The 12,491-nt window shown below is 54.3% G+C and overlaps 1 protein-coding gene across 1 annotated transcript; it reads left to right on the forward strand.

The window, feature by feature from the left end:
- The first annotated feature begins 6,433 nt into the window (after positions 1-6,433).
- ISL2 (ISL LIM homeobox 2) lies at positions 6,434-12,130 on the forward strand. Its single transcript, XM_058740748.1, has 6 exons — positions 6,434-6,587; positions 7,447-7,636; positions 7,917-8,179; positions 9,939-10,222; positions 10,804-10,971; positions 11,375-12,130. The coding sequence occupies exons 1-6, from the start codon at positions 6,530-6,532 to the stop codon at positions 11,489-11,491; spliced, it is 1,080 nt and encodes a 359-aa protein (XP_058596731.1). The 5' UTR covers positions 6,434-6,529; the 3' UTR covers positions 11,492-12,130.
- The last annotated feature ends 361 nt before the right edge of the window (positions 12,131-12,491 follow it).

The following is a 12,491-nucleotide window of genomic DNA, read 5'->3' on the forward strand; positions in this document are numbered from 1 at the left end:
ACACCTCCTTCCTCTCTCTGCAAAACCGTTCCCTCTTCCTTTCTCCTTTTTGGTCTGGAAGAATCATACTCATCCTACAGGGCTCAGATGAGATGCCATGGGCTCCAGGAAGACTTTCTAACCATTCTATTCTAGGTCCCTCCTTTGTGTTCCTGTTATAGTCTAGGTCACGGTGCTGACCCCTAGTCAAAGGTAAACAAAGCCGGACACTAGGTACAGTGGCAAGGACTGATTTTAGTCAGAAATATAGTATAGTAACAGGGCAGAGTCCCATGTGCACTGAACTCAACTTTGACTTTTACAGAGGTGACTGGCTGTTTTAAAGGGAGAATGAGGGAATAGGGAGGGGAGGGGACGGGGGGTTCAGGAGAGTCAGAGAAGTGAAAAAGTACAAAAAGCAGGAAGTAGGGGTTGGTTCAGGAGAAACCCATGTGGGTTTGCTAACTGCTTATCCAAGGTAGGTTCTTCCCTCCCAAAGAGGCTGGGAGACAAGGGTCCTATCTTCAGATGTTGACAGAAACAAACAGTAAATTCTCTTGACAGCCTTGAGTTTTCTTAGGAAGGCATTTAGGGAGTGTGTGTGTGTGTGGGGGGCCGGTAGGGTGGTCCTGTGGATATAACCTTGAGCTGTCAGAAACCATGTCAGTGTTTTGTTCAAGGTTGAGACCTAGTCGTAAAAGGGCTCAGAGGAGCCCACCTGGAGTTTGGTCAAAGGAGAGACTCTTTGTCACTTACCATTATCTTCCTCTCTTTTCTACCTGTTATCTGTTTCAGTGAAGCACACCCTGTCCATCCAGGGCCCCAGCCTGAAGCCTGGCCCATTTGCAAAAGGCTGGCCTCGCTGCAAAACCACCATCTGATCCTGCTTTGGTGAATCTATTTCCCTTTGGAGCTCAGTCTCTCCCTCTTTCCTTCCCTTCTTTTCTTTCTCATTTTACCCACTACCTGGATCTCAGTAAGGGAAGGGATTCGCTCTAAGTGACTAGAAGGGAGGCCCCATGAGGATGTGGGCCGGCGGAAGACAGGAACACCAGTGTGCTGGGCCAGACTGCTCAGAAGCACTCCCAGGCCATGCCAAGGTGGCGAGGGTTCCCCCTTCTGGAAAGATAGGAAATATGCAACTTTTCCCCAAACTGCCAAGCACAACTCCTTCCCCTGGCCTTCTCCCTGAAAATCTAGAGCTGGTGGTTCTCCCTGCAGCTGCCTTCAGGGTGTGATTTGGAAAGAAACAAAGCTCCCTTATGTTTTTAAAAAAGGTTCATTTTTCTCATCCTTCTATAATTATCTTATTGATCTCCCAAGGAAAAGAGTGATATAGACCATGGTTTTCTTAATACAGAATGACTTTGACACATGTCCACTGTCCCATCTGGGAAAGACTCAAAAGCACAAGTTTATAACTAGTCTCATGGACTAGCAAGGGCATGGGTTTGAGTCTCAGTACCACCTCTTACTAGTTGTTTTTAACATGTGACAGTTATTGGTTTATTCATTTCTGAGCTGTTGAAAGATGACTATAAAACCTACCTCAATGCCTTAGAGGCAGGGTTGGCTTCATGGACAACCTGGGTGTTAAATGATATGGTCTGCAATAACTTAGCCCAGGACTCAGCCTGCCGCAAGTGCTCAGTGGGCGTCAGGGAAGAGAGAAAGGGTTCAGGAGAAGGGAGGGGCCCAGCAGTGCCATTGGGTGGCTGTTTGCTCAAAGGAAGTCAGTGGGAGGCAGATGATAGAGCCTCAGATGAGAGCACAGGTTTGCCTGTCCGGAGGCCTAGAGTCTTGTCAAGTTTCTTCCTTTTCTCAGGTCTTAGTTGCTTTCTCTGAAGCTTGGTGCCCAACTCCACACCAAAGCTGAGTTCTCAGAACTGGATGGTGGGTGATGATGTGAATGCTGAGGCCTCTTTTTCCTGTTCTACACAACATCTCCAACTGCCTTGGGAGAAAAGTAGAGGCCTACGGCCATGGCAGGGCCAGGTGGGCTGGTCCTCAGATGGGCAAGGGTAGAACCCCATCCCCAGGGATGCTAGCAGGAAGAGCCCTGGCTTCCAGCTCCATCTCTGTCACTCACATGCTGGGTGCAAGGTCTCTGGGCTTAGGTTTCCTTTCTGATACTCATGGTAGAGATTAATGCCCTTTTCACTGGCATCAACTTTCTTTGTGTTGGGTGGGCATCATTCCTGTGGCATCCCCTTTGTGAATGATCAGGAAGCAAGATGGTGTCATGATTCCATAAGCAGGATCTGGAGGCAGAGAGGCTGGTTCAAAGGCTCCACCAGCTTTGTAACCTGGGACAAATTATTTAACCTCTCCAAGCCTCAGTTTCCTCATCTGTGAAGTAGGGATAATTTAAACAATAGTAACTTCTTTCTAGAAATGTGAGTATAAGGGCAGCCATGTGTGTGAAGGGGGCCCCAAGCAAGAGGCCGATATGATAGCTATTATGATGCTGCTGTTGAAGATGTAGGTTATACCCAGTATTCCTCCCCATGTGTGTGATTCCATGGAAACAAGGAGACAAAACATCTTTGTGCAGATGAGGGTCTCTTGAGTGGGTAAGATCTGGAAGGCAGTTAGTGGGGAAGGAAGTCCAGTATGTGTGTGCATGTGTGTGCTCATATGTGTGCATGTGCATGCATGCATGTGTGTATGTGTGTGCATGTGTGGGCATGCATGTGTGCATGTGTGTGTCCATATATACATGCACATGTGCACATGTGTTCGTGCATGTGTGTGTGTGTGTGTGTCCATATATACATGCACATGTGCACATGTGTTCGTGCATGTGTGTGTGTGTGTGTGTGCATGTGGGGGAGCTGTCTGGGCGCCCCAAGCAGGATCTGTCCTTTCATGGACAGGCAGGGAGAGGATGACCACCTTCTCTGGTGGTCTGTTTCTTCTCTGTCAAACACATACCTGGAAGAGAGAGGCTCTAAAGGCTCTTCCAGCTTTCCAGTGCTAGACTGTAGAAGAAAAGGAAGAAAAGGAAGGATGGGAGGACTGACTAAGCAAAACTGTAAAATAATAAAAGTGGGTTTTTTGCCAGCTGGCCTGCTTTGGTGACCCACCTCCCAACCCTGGGGCCTTGTGTTTTCCTGCTCCTTCTCTCAGGTCTCCTTCCCAGGGAAAGAGCCACTATCACTGTAGTGTGAATGACCACCTGTTATTCTGTTCTTTCTTAAGGATCTTTGCACAGTAAGCTGACCTTTTAGTGGAATTGTGAGCAGAGTTTTAGGCAGCAGTGATGGGGTGAGGAGATTTGGGGAGATGGAATTCAGGGGACTTCTCTGTGCTTCTGAAATCTTCCCAGGAGGAGGGTCACAGCTGGGGCTAGTTTTATGGGATAATGCAGAGCTACGGACCTCAAGCTGCTATTTCTACTAAGGGAAGACAGTGTTCCAGAGCCCAGCAAAGCAGGCATCCAGGTCTCCTGCTTGTGGTAGCCTGGGATGTGCAGAATGTTGTGGCCCCTGCCTCCCCTAGAAGGGTACCCTGGGAGCCGCCAGGAGGCAGAAAACAAGGGCAGGGCCAGGTCAATGGTGCCCTGTGGCTGTGCCAGGGTAAGAGTTTTCTCTGTTTTCTCTTCTCCCACACTTGCGTTGGTCTCCCAGGGGTGGCTGTGACCCAGGAGACCCACATGGAGGGACCCTAAAACAGGTTGCTGGCTTTACAGCTCCAGAGAGGTGAAGGGGGTGAGTGGTAGAACCATACCTCTGTGGGTCTTCAGCGGCCACATTGAAAGAAGCAAGGGAGATGGAACCAGGCAGACCTGGCTTTGAATGTCAGCTCTGACTTACCCTGTGACTGGAAACAGTCATGTCTGCTCAGGAAGCCTCAGTTTCCTTGGGGATTGAATGAGTCTAATATTACCCACGTCATAACATGATCTGGTAGGCTCATAACAGGGGATTTGCACTTGGTAGGGTCTGAACAAATATTAATTCTTGACTTGGTTTCCTGGCATTCCAGGAGAGGTGACTATTTCTCCCCTCCCCCTAAGATGGCCTCAAAGATTGTTTTTTTCCAGGTGGTGATAAATTTCTCTTCTTGGCAGAAGAGGGTTAAAGTCCAGGCCTAAGATTCTGCTGGAGGCATCCTCTCCTGGTGGCCTTCAAACTTGAGTTATTGACTAGTCACTTGCTCCTGGCCAGATGCTGGAAACCAGGCGAGGCTTAGAGTGGCCTAAGGAGGAATCTCATGCCCCAGGCACACAGCCTAGCTCACCAATATGCTCACCTCATGCCCCCATTTCAGGACCGCATACCCAGGTACACAGACATCACCTGTATGCAAACTACACTCAAGCCACACTTTTTGATTTTCCACCCCACAGCAGACACACAGAGCAAATGCACATTGAGATATACAAAGAAATCTTCAGATGATATACACACAGACATATTTAGACCTCCCCTCCACACACAGGCACCCATGCAGGAAAGACACAGCATACACAGAGGCTCCCAACACAAAGATATAACCATAATGATAATTATCACAGTTAACACGTATTGCACACTTAGTATACATCAAGTGTCATTCTAAGCCTTTTCCAGAGAATCGTTTAATTCTTACAATAGTAGAGATAGCTATTTTATTCCCCATTTTACACATGAGGAAACTGAGGGACAGAGAAGTAAAATAAGATGCATTTGGTCACAGAGTAGCCTGGTGAGGATACAAGCGCAGATTGCCCTTCCCCTGGCTCCTCAACGTCATTTATTTACAAAAACATATTCAAACGCATCATTCTCCTCATCCCCGACCTGCTCCGTACACACCCAGGGTGAGCGCCCTTTGTGGGAGCTAGTAGCCAAAGACGCAAGAAATGGCTTGTCAGCAGAGCGATCGAACCTTCTGTGCGGAAGAACCAGACTGGTGACAAGATGTTTCAAAGGTAGTGGCGGTGATCGAAAGCCTTGCGGGACGACGGGACTGCCGGCGTGAAGCACTAGACACAGCTCGGGGGCGGCGGGTGGGCGCTCTCTGGCTGTGCGTGGACCATTGTCAAGTAGCGAGTTTGGTGTGTATGGAGGGCCTAGCCCGAACTCTCCTCAAAGTCTCTCCCTGCACCCTTGGCTGCACCCCTTTCCCAGAGAGCAACCGAGAGCTGGAGGCCAAACAGACAGATTTTTAGTAGAAAGGCCGCAGCGCTCGACCGCACCCTCAGGCCGACCCGCCCGCGGGCACCAGGGCCAGGGTCTGACATTTTACCCCAAGGCGCGCACCAAGTTCTTGGTCCACCTTTTAAAGGGAAAACAACAGCCACCATGGTTAGATATATGTTATTTATAATTCATGGGCCAGTCTTTGAACCCTTTCAAACAAAACCCACAGCGATTTCTTTGAAAGAAAGAAATGCTTGGATTCTGCTCCAAAGTCTTGGGTTTTCTAAGGACCGACAAACCAGTGCACAGATAGTAAATTACCTCGCGCGCTACATTTGTTTCTGATTATTTGCGTTGCAGTTGGTTTGTGAAATCAAACAGAAGAGCTTATAAAAATCGCTTATTTGGGAAGTAGGACATACATTCGACCCCAGCATTGTTCCTAGAAGGAGCTGTGCTATTCGGGTGGGGAAAAGATGAGGGGAGTCCGTGTTAAATTACCCCCCCTCCCTTACACACACACACCCCGCCAAACCTCCAAATGCAAGTCAAGGCTCGAATCAGGATCCGACAAGCGTCTTCGAATTCTGCGTTCTGGCGCTACCCATCTAATGCTCCAACTTGGAGAAGTTTTCCACAGGCGGGCGGATGGGGGAAGTCTAAAAAGAGTTTATCCAAACGCCAGTGGTCGTTCCCTAACTTCTCTCTCTAGCTTGTACCCTGAGGACAAAGGCGCACGAGAGGAGAAAGGTGATCGGCTGGACGGTGATGGTTATGTCCAAACAGACCTCCCTTTCCCCTAGCTCTCGTTCCAAAAGAGTGGATTTTTTAATTTTTTTATTTGTGAAAGTAGGGAGCATTTAAAGGAGAGGCCTCCCCCCCCCCCGTCCCCACCCCCTCCCCAGGTATCCATCACCCCGCTCGGGCACGCCTGCGGAGACTGCCCGGCAAATCCATGAGGAAGCTCAGAGCTGCGGTGGCCGCGGAGCCAGCTCGGCGGTGACGCAAGGTCCAGCAGGGATAGCACGATAGGGGGCCGGAGAGAGGATCCTTGTAGATTTCGGACGAGGGGGCTGCGCTCCATTGTTCACTCCGGGCCAATCAGGGTTTGTCCATTTCCTTGCAGCCAATCCCCCGTCACCCTCGCCTTCCACCCAAGCCACCCCGCCCTACAGCCCCCAGGTCCCCATTACTTCCCCCGCATCCCCCGAGGTTCTGGGGAAGCTTCATGACGCCACAGGTCCCGCCCCCAGCTCCGGCCCCGGGCGAGTGCGTGCTGACGTCATGCTGCGTGCGGGCCGGTGCGGAATCGCTCCTTCAACTCAGCGGGGCAGGAGGAGTTAGTTACCAAAGAGCCGAGGCAGGGCGCGCGACCCTCGTCCTTCTGCCCCTGCCCGCACACTTTGCGCACATCTCTTTTCTGCATGGTGGATATTATTTTTCATTATCCTTTTCTGGGTGCTATGGGGGATCATTCCAAGAGTAAGTCTTTCTCTCTGTATGTGGGTGTGTATGTGTATGTGTGTAATATGCATTATTTCTAATGCAGAAGAATGTTTAGCGGATTCTACAAGTGGCTTCTATTTGACAGGACACTGGGAGAGAAAAAAAAAAAACGAATGCATTTCTCCTGCAGGCCACTTGTCCTTTGGAATCCTGTTGTTTTAATTTACAATTAAACATTCTTTCTCAATGTTAGGCTGCTAGGCTGACCTCAGGTTGTGAAATCTGCTTCTGTTTTGCGCTAGGGCAACTAGGTTTGATTGGGGAATATGGGCTCTTTTGCTTGCTTGCATGTCTTTTTTGGCCTTTCCAAGAAGGCAGATTTCTCTAGCTTGATATGGGATATTTAAGAAATGTCAGAGAGGATGAGAGGAGACTCCGATGAAAGCTGATGTGTCTGTGTTGGGATTGGAGGGAGTCGCTGTAAGAGGGAGTGTGTGGACGGAAATGCCGGAACATCACCGTTCAGTATTGATGCGGTGGCGTCCGCAGTGCTTAAATGTCTTTTTATTCTTTCTTCTCCCCTACGTATTAGCTTTTAGTTACAAGATATATCAATAAAATGACTGTGTCCAAATGAATGTAGTAGCGGAAAAAAAAATTGGGGGTGGAGAGGAGACAAAAAGCCTCCGCAAATTCAGAAGGTTTTGTTTTTTTCGTTTCCAACTGTTTGGACGTTTAGAAAGCCCACTTCCTTCTTGTGGTCGCAATTCTTGAAAGGGAACGAGGGAGCGAGCAGGTTGGGTTGGGTTGGGTTGGGTTGGGGTTGGCGTGGCCGAGGCCCAGACCGGGTCCGGAGAGCCTGGCCTGACGCGGGTCCCGCGCCCTTCCCTGGCAGAGAAGCCCGGGACGGCCATGTGCGTGGGCTGCGGGAGTCAGATCCACGACCAGTTTATCCTGCGGGTGTCGCCCGACCTGGAGTGGCATGCCGCCTGCCTCAAGTGCGCCGAGTGCAGCCAGTACCTGGACGAGACGTGCACGTGCTTCGTGAGAGACGGGAAGACCTACTGCAAGCGGGACTATGTCAGGTGAGGCCGGCGAGAGCCGGGGCTCAGCTACCGCCTGCTGGGGCTGGGGCTGGGGGTGGCGGCTTGTCTGCGCTCCCCAGCCTGGAGAGAAGGCCACTCCTACTCCGAACGTGTGCCGCCGTGAGCGTCTGGGCCTGCGAACTCCCCGAGGGTCGGTCCCCGCAAGCTCCCTGTGGGCCACAAAGCGTCCTGGGCCCGCGTGCCCGGAGCCGGTCGCAGACCGGGAGGCGAGGCGGGCCTCAGGCCCCTCGCTGACACAGACCGCGCCTTGGGCCCGCAGGCTGTTCGGCATCAAGTGCGCCAAGTGCCAGGTGGGCTTCAGCAGCAGCGATCTGGTGATGAGGGCGCGGGACAGCGTGTATCACATCGAGTGCTTCCGCTGCTCCGTGTGCAGCCGCCAGCTGCTGCCCGGCGACGAGTTCTCGCTGCGTGAGCACGAGCTGCTCTGCCGCGCCGACCACGGCCTCCTGTTGGAGCGCGCCGCGGCCGGCAGCCCGCGCAGCCCCGGCCCGCTCCCCGGCGCCCGCGGCCTGCATCTGCCAGGTAAGCCGCGCGCAGGGCCCGGCGCCCCCTGCGCTGTTGTGAGTGCACGTGCGAGTGTGTGTTACCGGAGTGCTTGGGCTCGGACGAAAAGTTGTCACTCGTGCGCGGTTCCGTTTGCCAGGATTGTGTGTTTCTGTGTGAGTGCAGACCTGTGGCTAGGAACACAGGAGAGTGTGTGTGTGGTGGGGGGGGGGGGGATCGTTTGTGGATCAACATGAACAAGGATTGTGTGTAGGAGTGTGTGAGCATGCGGGGAATTGTCGAAAATTGTGTTCTCCATGATCAGGAATATGTGGGACGGTCTGCCAGGAGTAGGAGCGTGAATGACAACAGAATCTTAGCGGTGCCTGTCTGGGAAACTTGTATGGGGAATTACAAGCACTATGTGTTACTGCCAGAGAGGAAAGCTAGGTTTGCCTGGGGGTATGTGTGTAAGGAATACATCTCCCATCCCAGAACTGGGCCTGGGCTCCGCCAACTAGCAGGCCGGCCGCCCCAACAAAGAGCCGGTGTCTGTATTTGTGTTTTGAGACCCAGTTTGATGAACAACTTAGCAGAGTGCTTCTCCGTGGGGGAGGGTGTGGTGGCACAGTGGACTTGGGGTCATAGAAAACATTTCAAGGGATGATGCCCTGGGTGCTAATCAGGAGCTTCCCAGAGATGGGGTCTGAGTGTGTGGTTAGGGGGCAGGATGGTGCCCCCAGGCTGGGCAGCCACAGACCTGAAGCGCCAATCTCCAGATCTGGCTGAGCCTCTGGGTGCTCTGTGGTCTTGTACTGCTCCTCCCCTCTCTGGTCCTCTCTTGCCTCTCCTATAGAATGAGGAAATTGAGCTGGATGGACTATTTGTAAATATTTATTCAGACCTAGAAATGCCTGAAGGAGGGTACAAATTGAAACAGTGCGGCATATATCCATGGGTGTGTGGACCTAGTTTGGATGGGGGTGTGAAACAGGATGAAGCTCAGAGGTACTCCCTTTTGTGTGTTACGGGTTTCAGGCTGCCGGCCGCGGGGGTCAGGCGCTATTTACCCGGGGTTGAGAGTTCCCAAAGCCAACCGAGAATGCTAGCCGCTGCGCTCGGCCGGGAGAGTGAGCTGCGCCGGGCCAGGGAAGCTGGAGCCTTGAACGAGGAGACCCGAGAGCTGAGGCCGGAGAGCCGGCAGTGAAGAACGTTTGGTCCCTTGAGGACCGTCCGCACCCCAGGCTGGGTCTTCGCGGCCTTGTCCCAGTGGTCTCTGCACGAGGAGGAATGGCTCTCGCAGGCCCCCAAGAGCGGGAGACAAGCCCCCTAACCCCAAAGCTGCGCGGCGCTCTGGGCCCCTGTCGGTCCCCTTCCCCCTCAGAGTCCCGGGAGCTCCTCCTTCTTCTTCCTCTGAAACTCCGACTTCTTCCGGAGGGCCTCCTACGTCCCGCAGGGCCCCAACGGGCATTCCTAGGGTCGGGTGAGTGGAGGAGGCACAGCCGGGAGCGGCCACCCGGCTCCCGCAGCCGGCGTAGCGCAGGACTCCCACGCCCTGATGGAGCTCCGGGGACAGCGCTGCGGGGCAGCCCGATCGGGGAACTAGGGAAGGGACGAAAATGCAGAGCTCCCTCGGGATAGGGCGAACAATTGGAAAGGGAGACGAACAATAAAACGAAATCAACGGAATAGAAAAAGGAACGAAATAGGGCCTCGGAGGGCTCAGCCGCCGCAAGGTGGGGCACGGGGCAGGCGGGTGGCGGCCCCTCTCTCACGTCTTGTCCGCCTGTCCTCGCAGACCCCGCGTCGGGCCGGCAGCCCTCACTGCGCCCGCACGTGCACAAACAGACGGAGAAGACAACCCGCGTGCGGACGGTGCTCAACGAGAAGCAGCTGCACACTCTGCGGACGTGCTATGCCGCCAACCCGCGGCCCGACGCGCTCATGAAGGAGCAGCTGGTGGAGATGACGGGCCTGAGCCCACGGGTCATCCGCGTCTGGTTCCAGAACAAGCGCTGCAAAGACAAGAAGAAATCCATCCTCATGAAGCAGCTGCAGCAGCAGCAACACAACGACAAGACGGTGAGGGACCGTGCAGCGGAGGAGCGGGTCAGGTGGGGCCTCGATTCTCGCGGCAGCATCTGGGTGCCCTTTTCAGGGCGGGCTCTGGGGACATCCAGGGGCAACTGGACTCTCCAAAAGCGTTTGTTTGTGCGTTCAGAGAAAGGCTTACCTTGGGGATTAAGGCTCATTAATTATTGTACCTGATGTCGGGTCTCCTCCTTGTTCCAGCGGCAGACCTGAGCTGGCACAGCTCCGAGCCGCAGGAGGCATGGTTATGCATCTCCCGCTAGTCCCGGCGGGTTGTGTCCTCTTGGCATGGCTTGGTTTGAACACTTTTCCTCTTGAAAAATGGGAATACAGGCCTCAAATTCCTTTGTTCTGTTGGCTGCCAACACTGAGGCTGGACTATGGTGGAGGTTCTGTGTCCGGGACATCTTAACTGGGGAGGGAGGGCTCACCTGGGTCCGGTGGAATGTGCGTCTCCCCCAAAACCAGGACCCATATCTTGGGCCAATGCCTGGGGCCTCAGTGCCAAAGGCTGCGGGCGAGGTAAGGCCTAACTTGAGCGGCCCTCACCTCCACTTCCACTTGTCCCTCAGAGCCTCCAAGGACTGACCGGGACGCCCCTCGTGGCGGGCAGCCCCATCCGCCACGAGAGTGCTGTTCAGGGCAGCGCAGTGGAGGTGCAGACGTACCAGCCACCGTGGAAAGCCCTCAGCGAATTTGCCCTCCAGAGTGACTTGGACCAACCCGCCTTCCAGCAGCTGGTGAGGTCCTGCCCTACCCACCCGACCTCACTACTCCGAGGGGTGGGATTTGGCCGTTGGGCCGAGGTGGGAAGGGGGTACTTCCCAGGGGCCGGTCGTAGACAATGAGAGGGGACATACGTTGGGGGGGACTGCAACTGCACCTCCGCCCATACATAATTCGCTCTAAAGCAAGTCTCCCTGGATTAAAGCCCTCAAGAGGCAGGTAGAGGGATTAACCCAACTCCAGCTCTCGCCCTAATACCCTAGAGTGCGCTTGGGGACCTGGCCCACTTCCCCGAAGGGCTTGCTCCCAGCCGGTGGCTTGTCCCTAAGGGACACCCTCAACTCAGAGCACACGGTCCGGGGGCACCAGCTCTCGCATCTCTTCACCTGCCTTTTCCTGGTGTCTCTGCATCCCCAGGTCTCCTTCTCTGAGTCTGGCTCGCTAGGCAACTCCTCCGGCAGCGATGTGACCTCCCTGTCCTCGCAGCTCCCGGACACCCCCAACAGCATGGTGCCGAGTCCCGTCGAGACGTGAGGGGACCCCATCCTCGCCAGCCCGCGGACCTCGCATGCTCCCTGCATGAGACTCACCCATGCTCTGGCCATTCCAGCTCCGAAAACTCTCTCGCCTTTGTAATTATTATTATTGTTATTTAAAGAGAGAGGACAGAGAAGCAGTCAGGACAGCCCAAAGCGCCAGGATGCAACCTGCTTTCACCAGACCGGAGAGCCCTGATCCAAGAACTTTTATTTTTTCAAAACCAGAATTTGGGATTTACTAGAGTTAGCTCTGCCCTCTTCTCTTCCCTCGCTCCGCGTGGCTGCCGCCGCTCTGTCCGCGCCCCCTACCCGCGGAGAACGCGCAGGGCCCATCTGGCGCCGGGCCACCCCCAGAACTCGCCCAGGCGGGCTCCAACCCCAAGCCGGTCCCGCGCTTCCAGGCAGCTTTGCCTGGGCTCTAAGCGGGGACAATCCAATGGAACAGACACTCAATCCCCAAAGCGCATGATTGCCGGAAAAAAGTAGAAACGAGACTTTCCTGAAAATGTTTTAAATTATCAGTCGACGGAGGACAGAGTGTGTGAGCCTTTGCCGAACAAAACGTAAGTTATTGTTATTTATTGTAAGAACAGCCAGTTCACAGTAGGATGGATATTTTGATCTTAATAAAAAATAATAACCCGATGCGATGCTGCTGCTGTGTGCTGTGGGCACAGCGGGAGGGCTGGACGAGCGCCGGTTGGGGCTCGGAGCTTGTTTCAACGAAACAGCGGCCGAGCAGAACCCGCCGCGGGTGCCCAGGGGTGGGCCCAGATGCTTGTGCCCCCGCCTCGCGCGCCGCTGCCCTCAGGGCTCTCGCGCGGCCGGGGGGCGGGCCCGGCGGGGATTGGGCGCTGTTGGGGGGGGCGGGGCTGGGTCCGTGCGCCCCCCGGCGGCCCTGGCTGGCGCTTTAGAAAGCGCGGCTGCCCTCCCGGAAGTCGGCGCGTGCCCCTTGCTCCAGGCCACGCTCTGTCTGCCTTGCCCACCAGCCTTCC

Source organism: Neofelis nebulosa, chromosome 7 (assembly GCF_028018385.1).
Source record: "Neofelis nebulosa isolate mNeoNeb1 chromosome 7, mNeoNeb1.pri, whole genome shotgun sequence".
NCBI classification, from domain to species: domain Eukaryota; kingdom Metazoa; phylum Chordata; class Mammalia; order Carnivora; family Felidae; genus Neofelis; species Neofelis nebulosa.

Excerpts from the sequence above, each read along its gene's own strand:
- ISL2 (XM_058740748.1), top strand. The coding sequence starts at position 6,530 with ATGGTGGATATTATTTTTCATTATCCTTTTCTGGGTGCTATGGGGGAT. Across the intron at positions 6,588-7,446 it reads TATGGGGGATCATTCCAAGA|AGAAGCCCGGGACGGCCATG; the intron begins GTAAGTCTTTCT and ends CTTCCCTGGCAG. Across the intron at positions 10,972-11,374 it reads AACCCGCCTTCCAGCAGCTG|GTCTCCTTCTCTGAGTCTGG; the intron begins GTGAGGTCCTGC and ends CTGCATCCCCAG.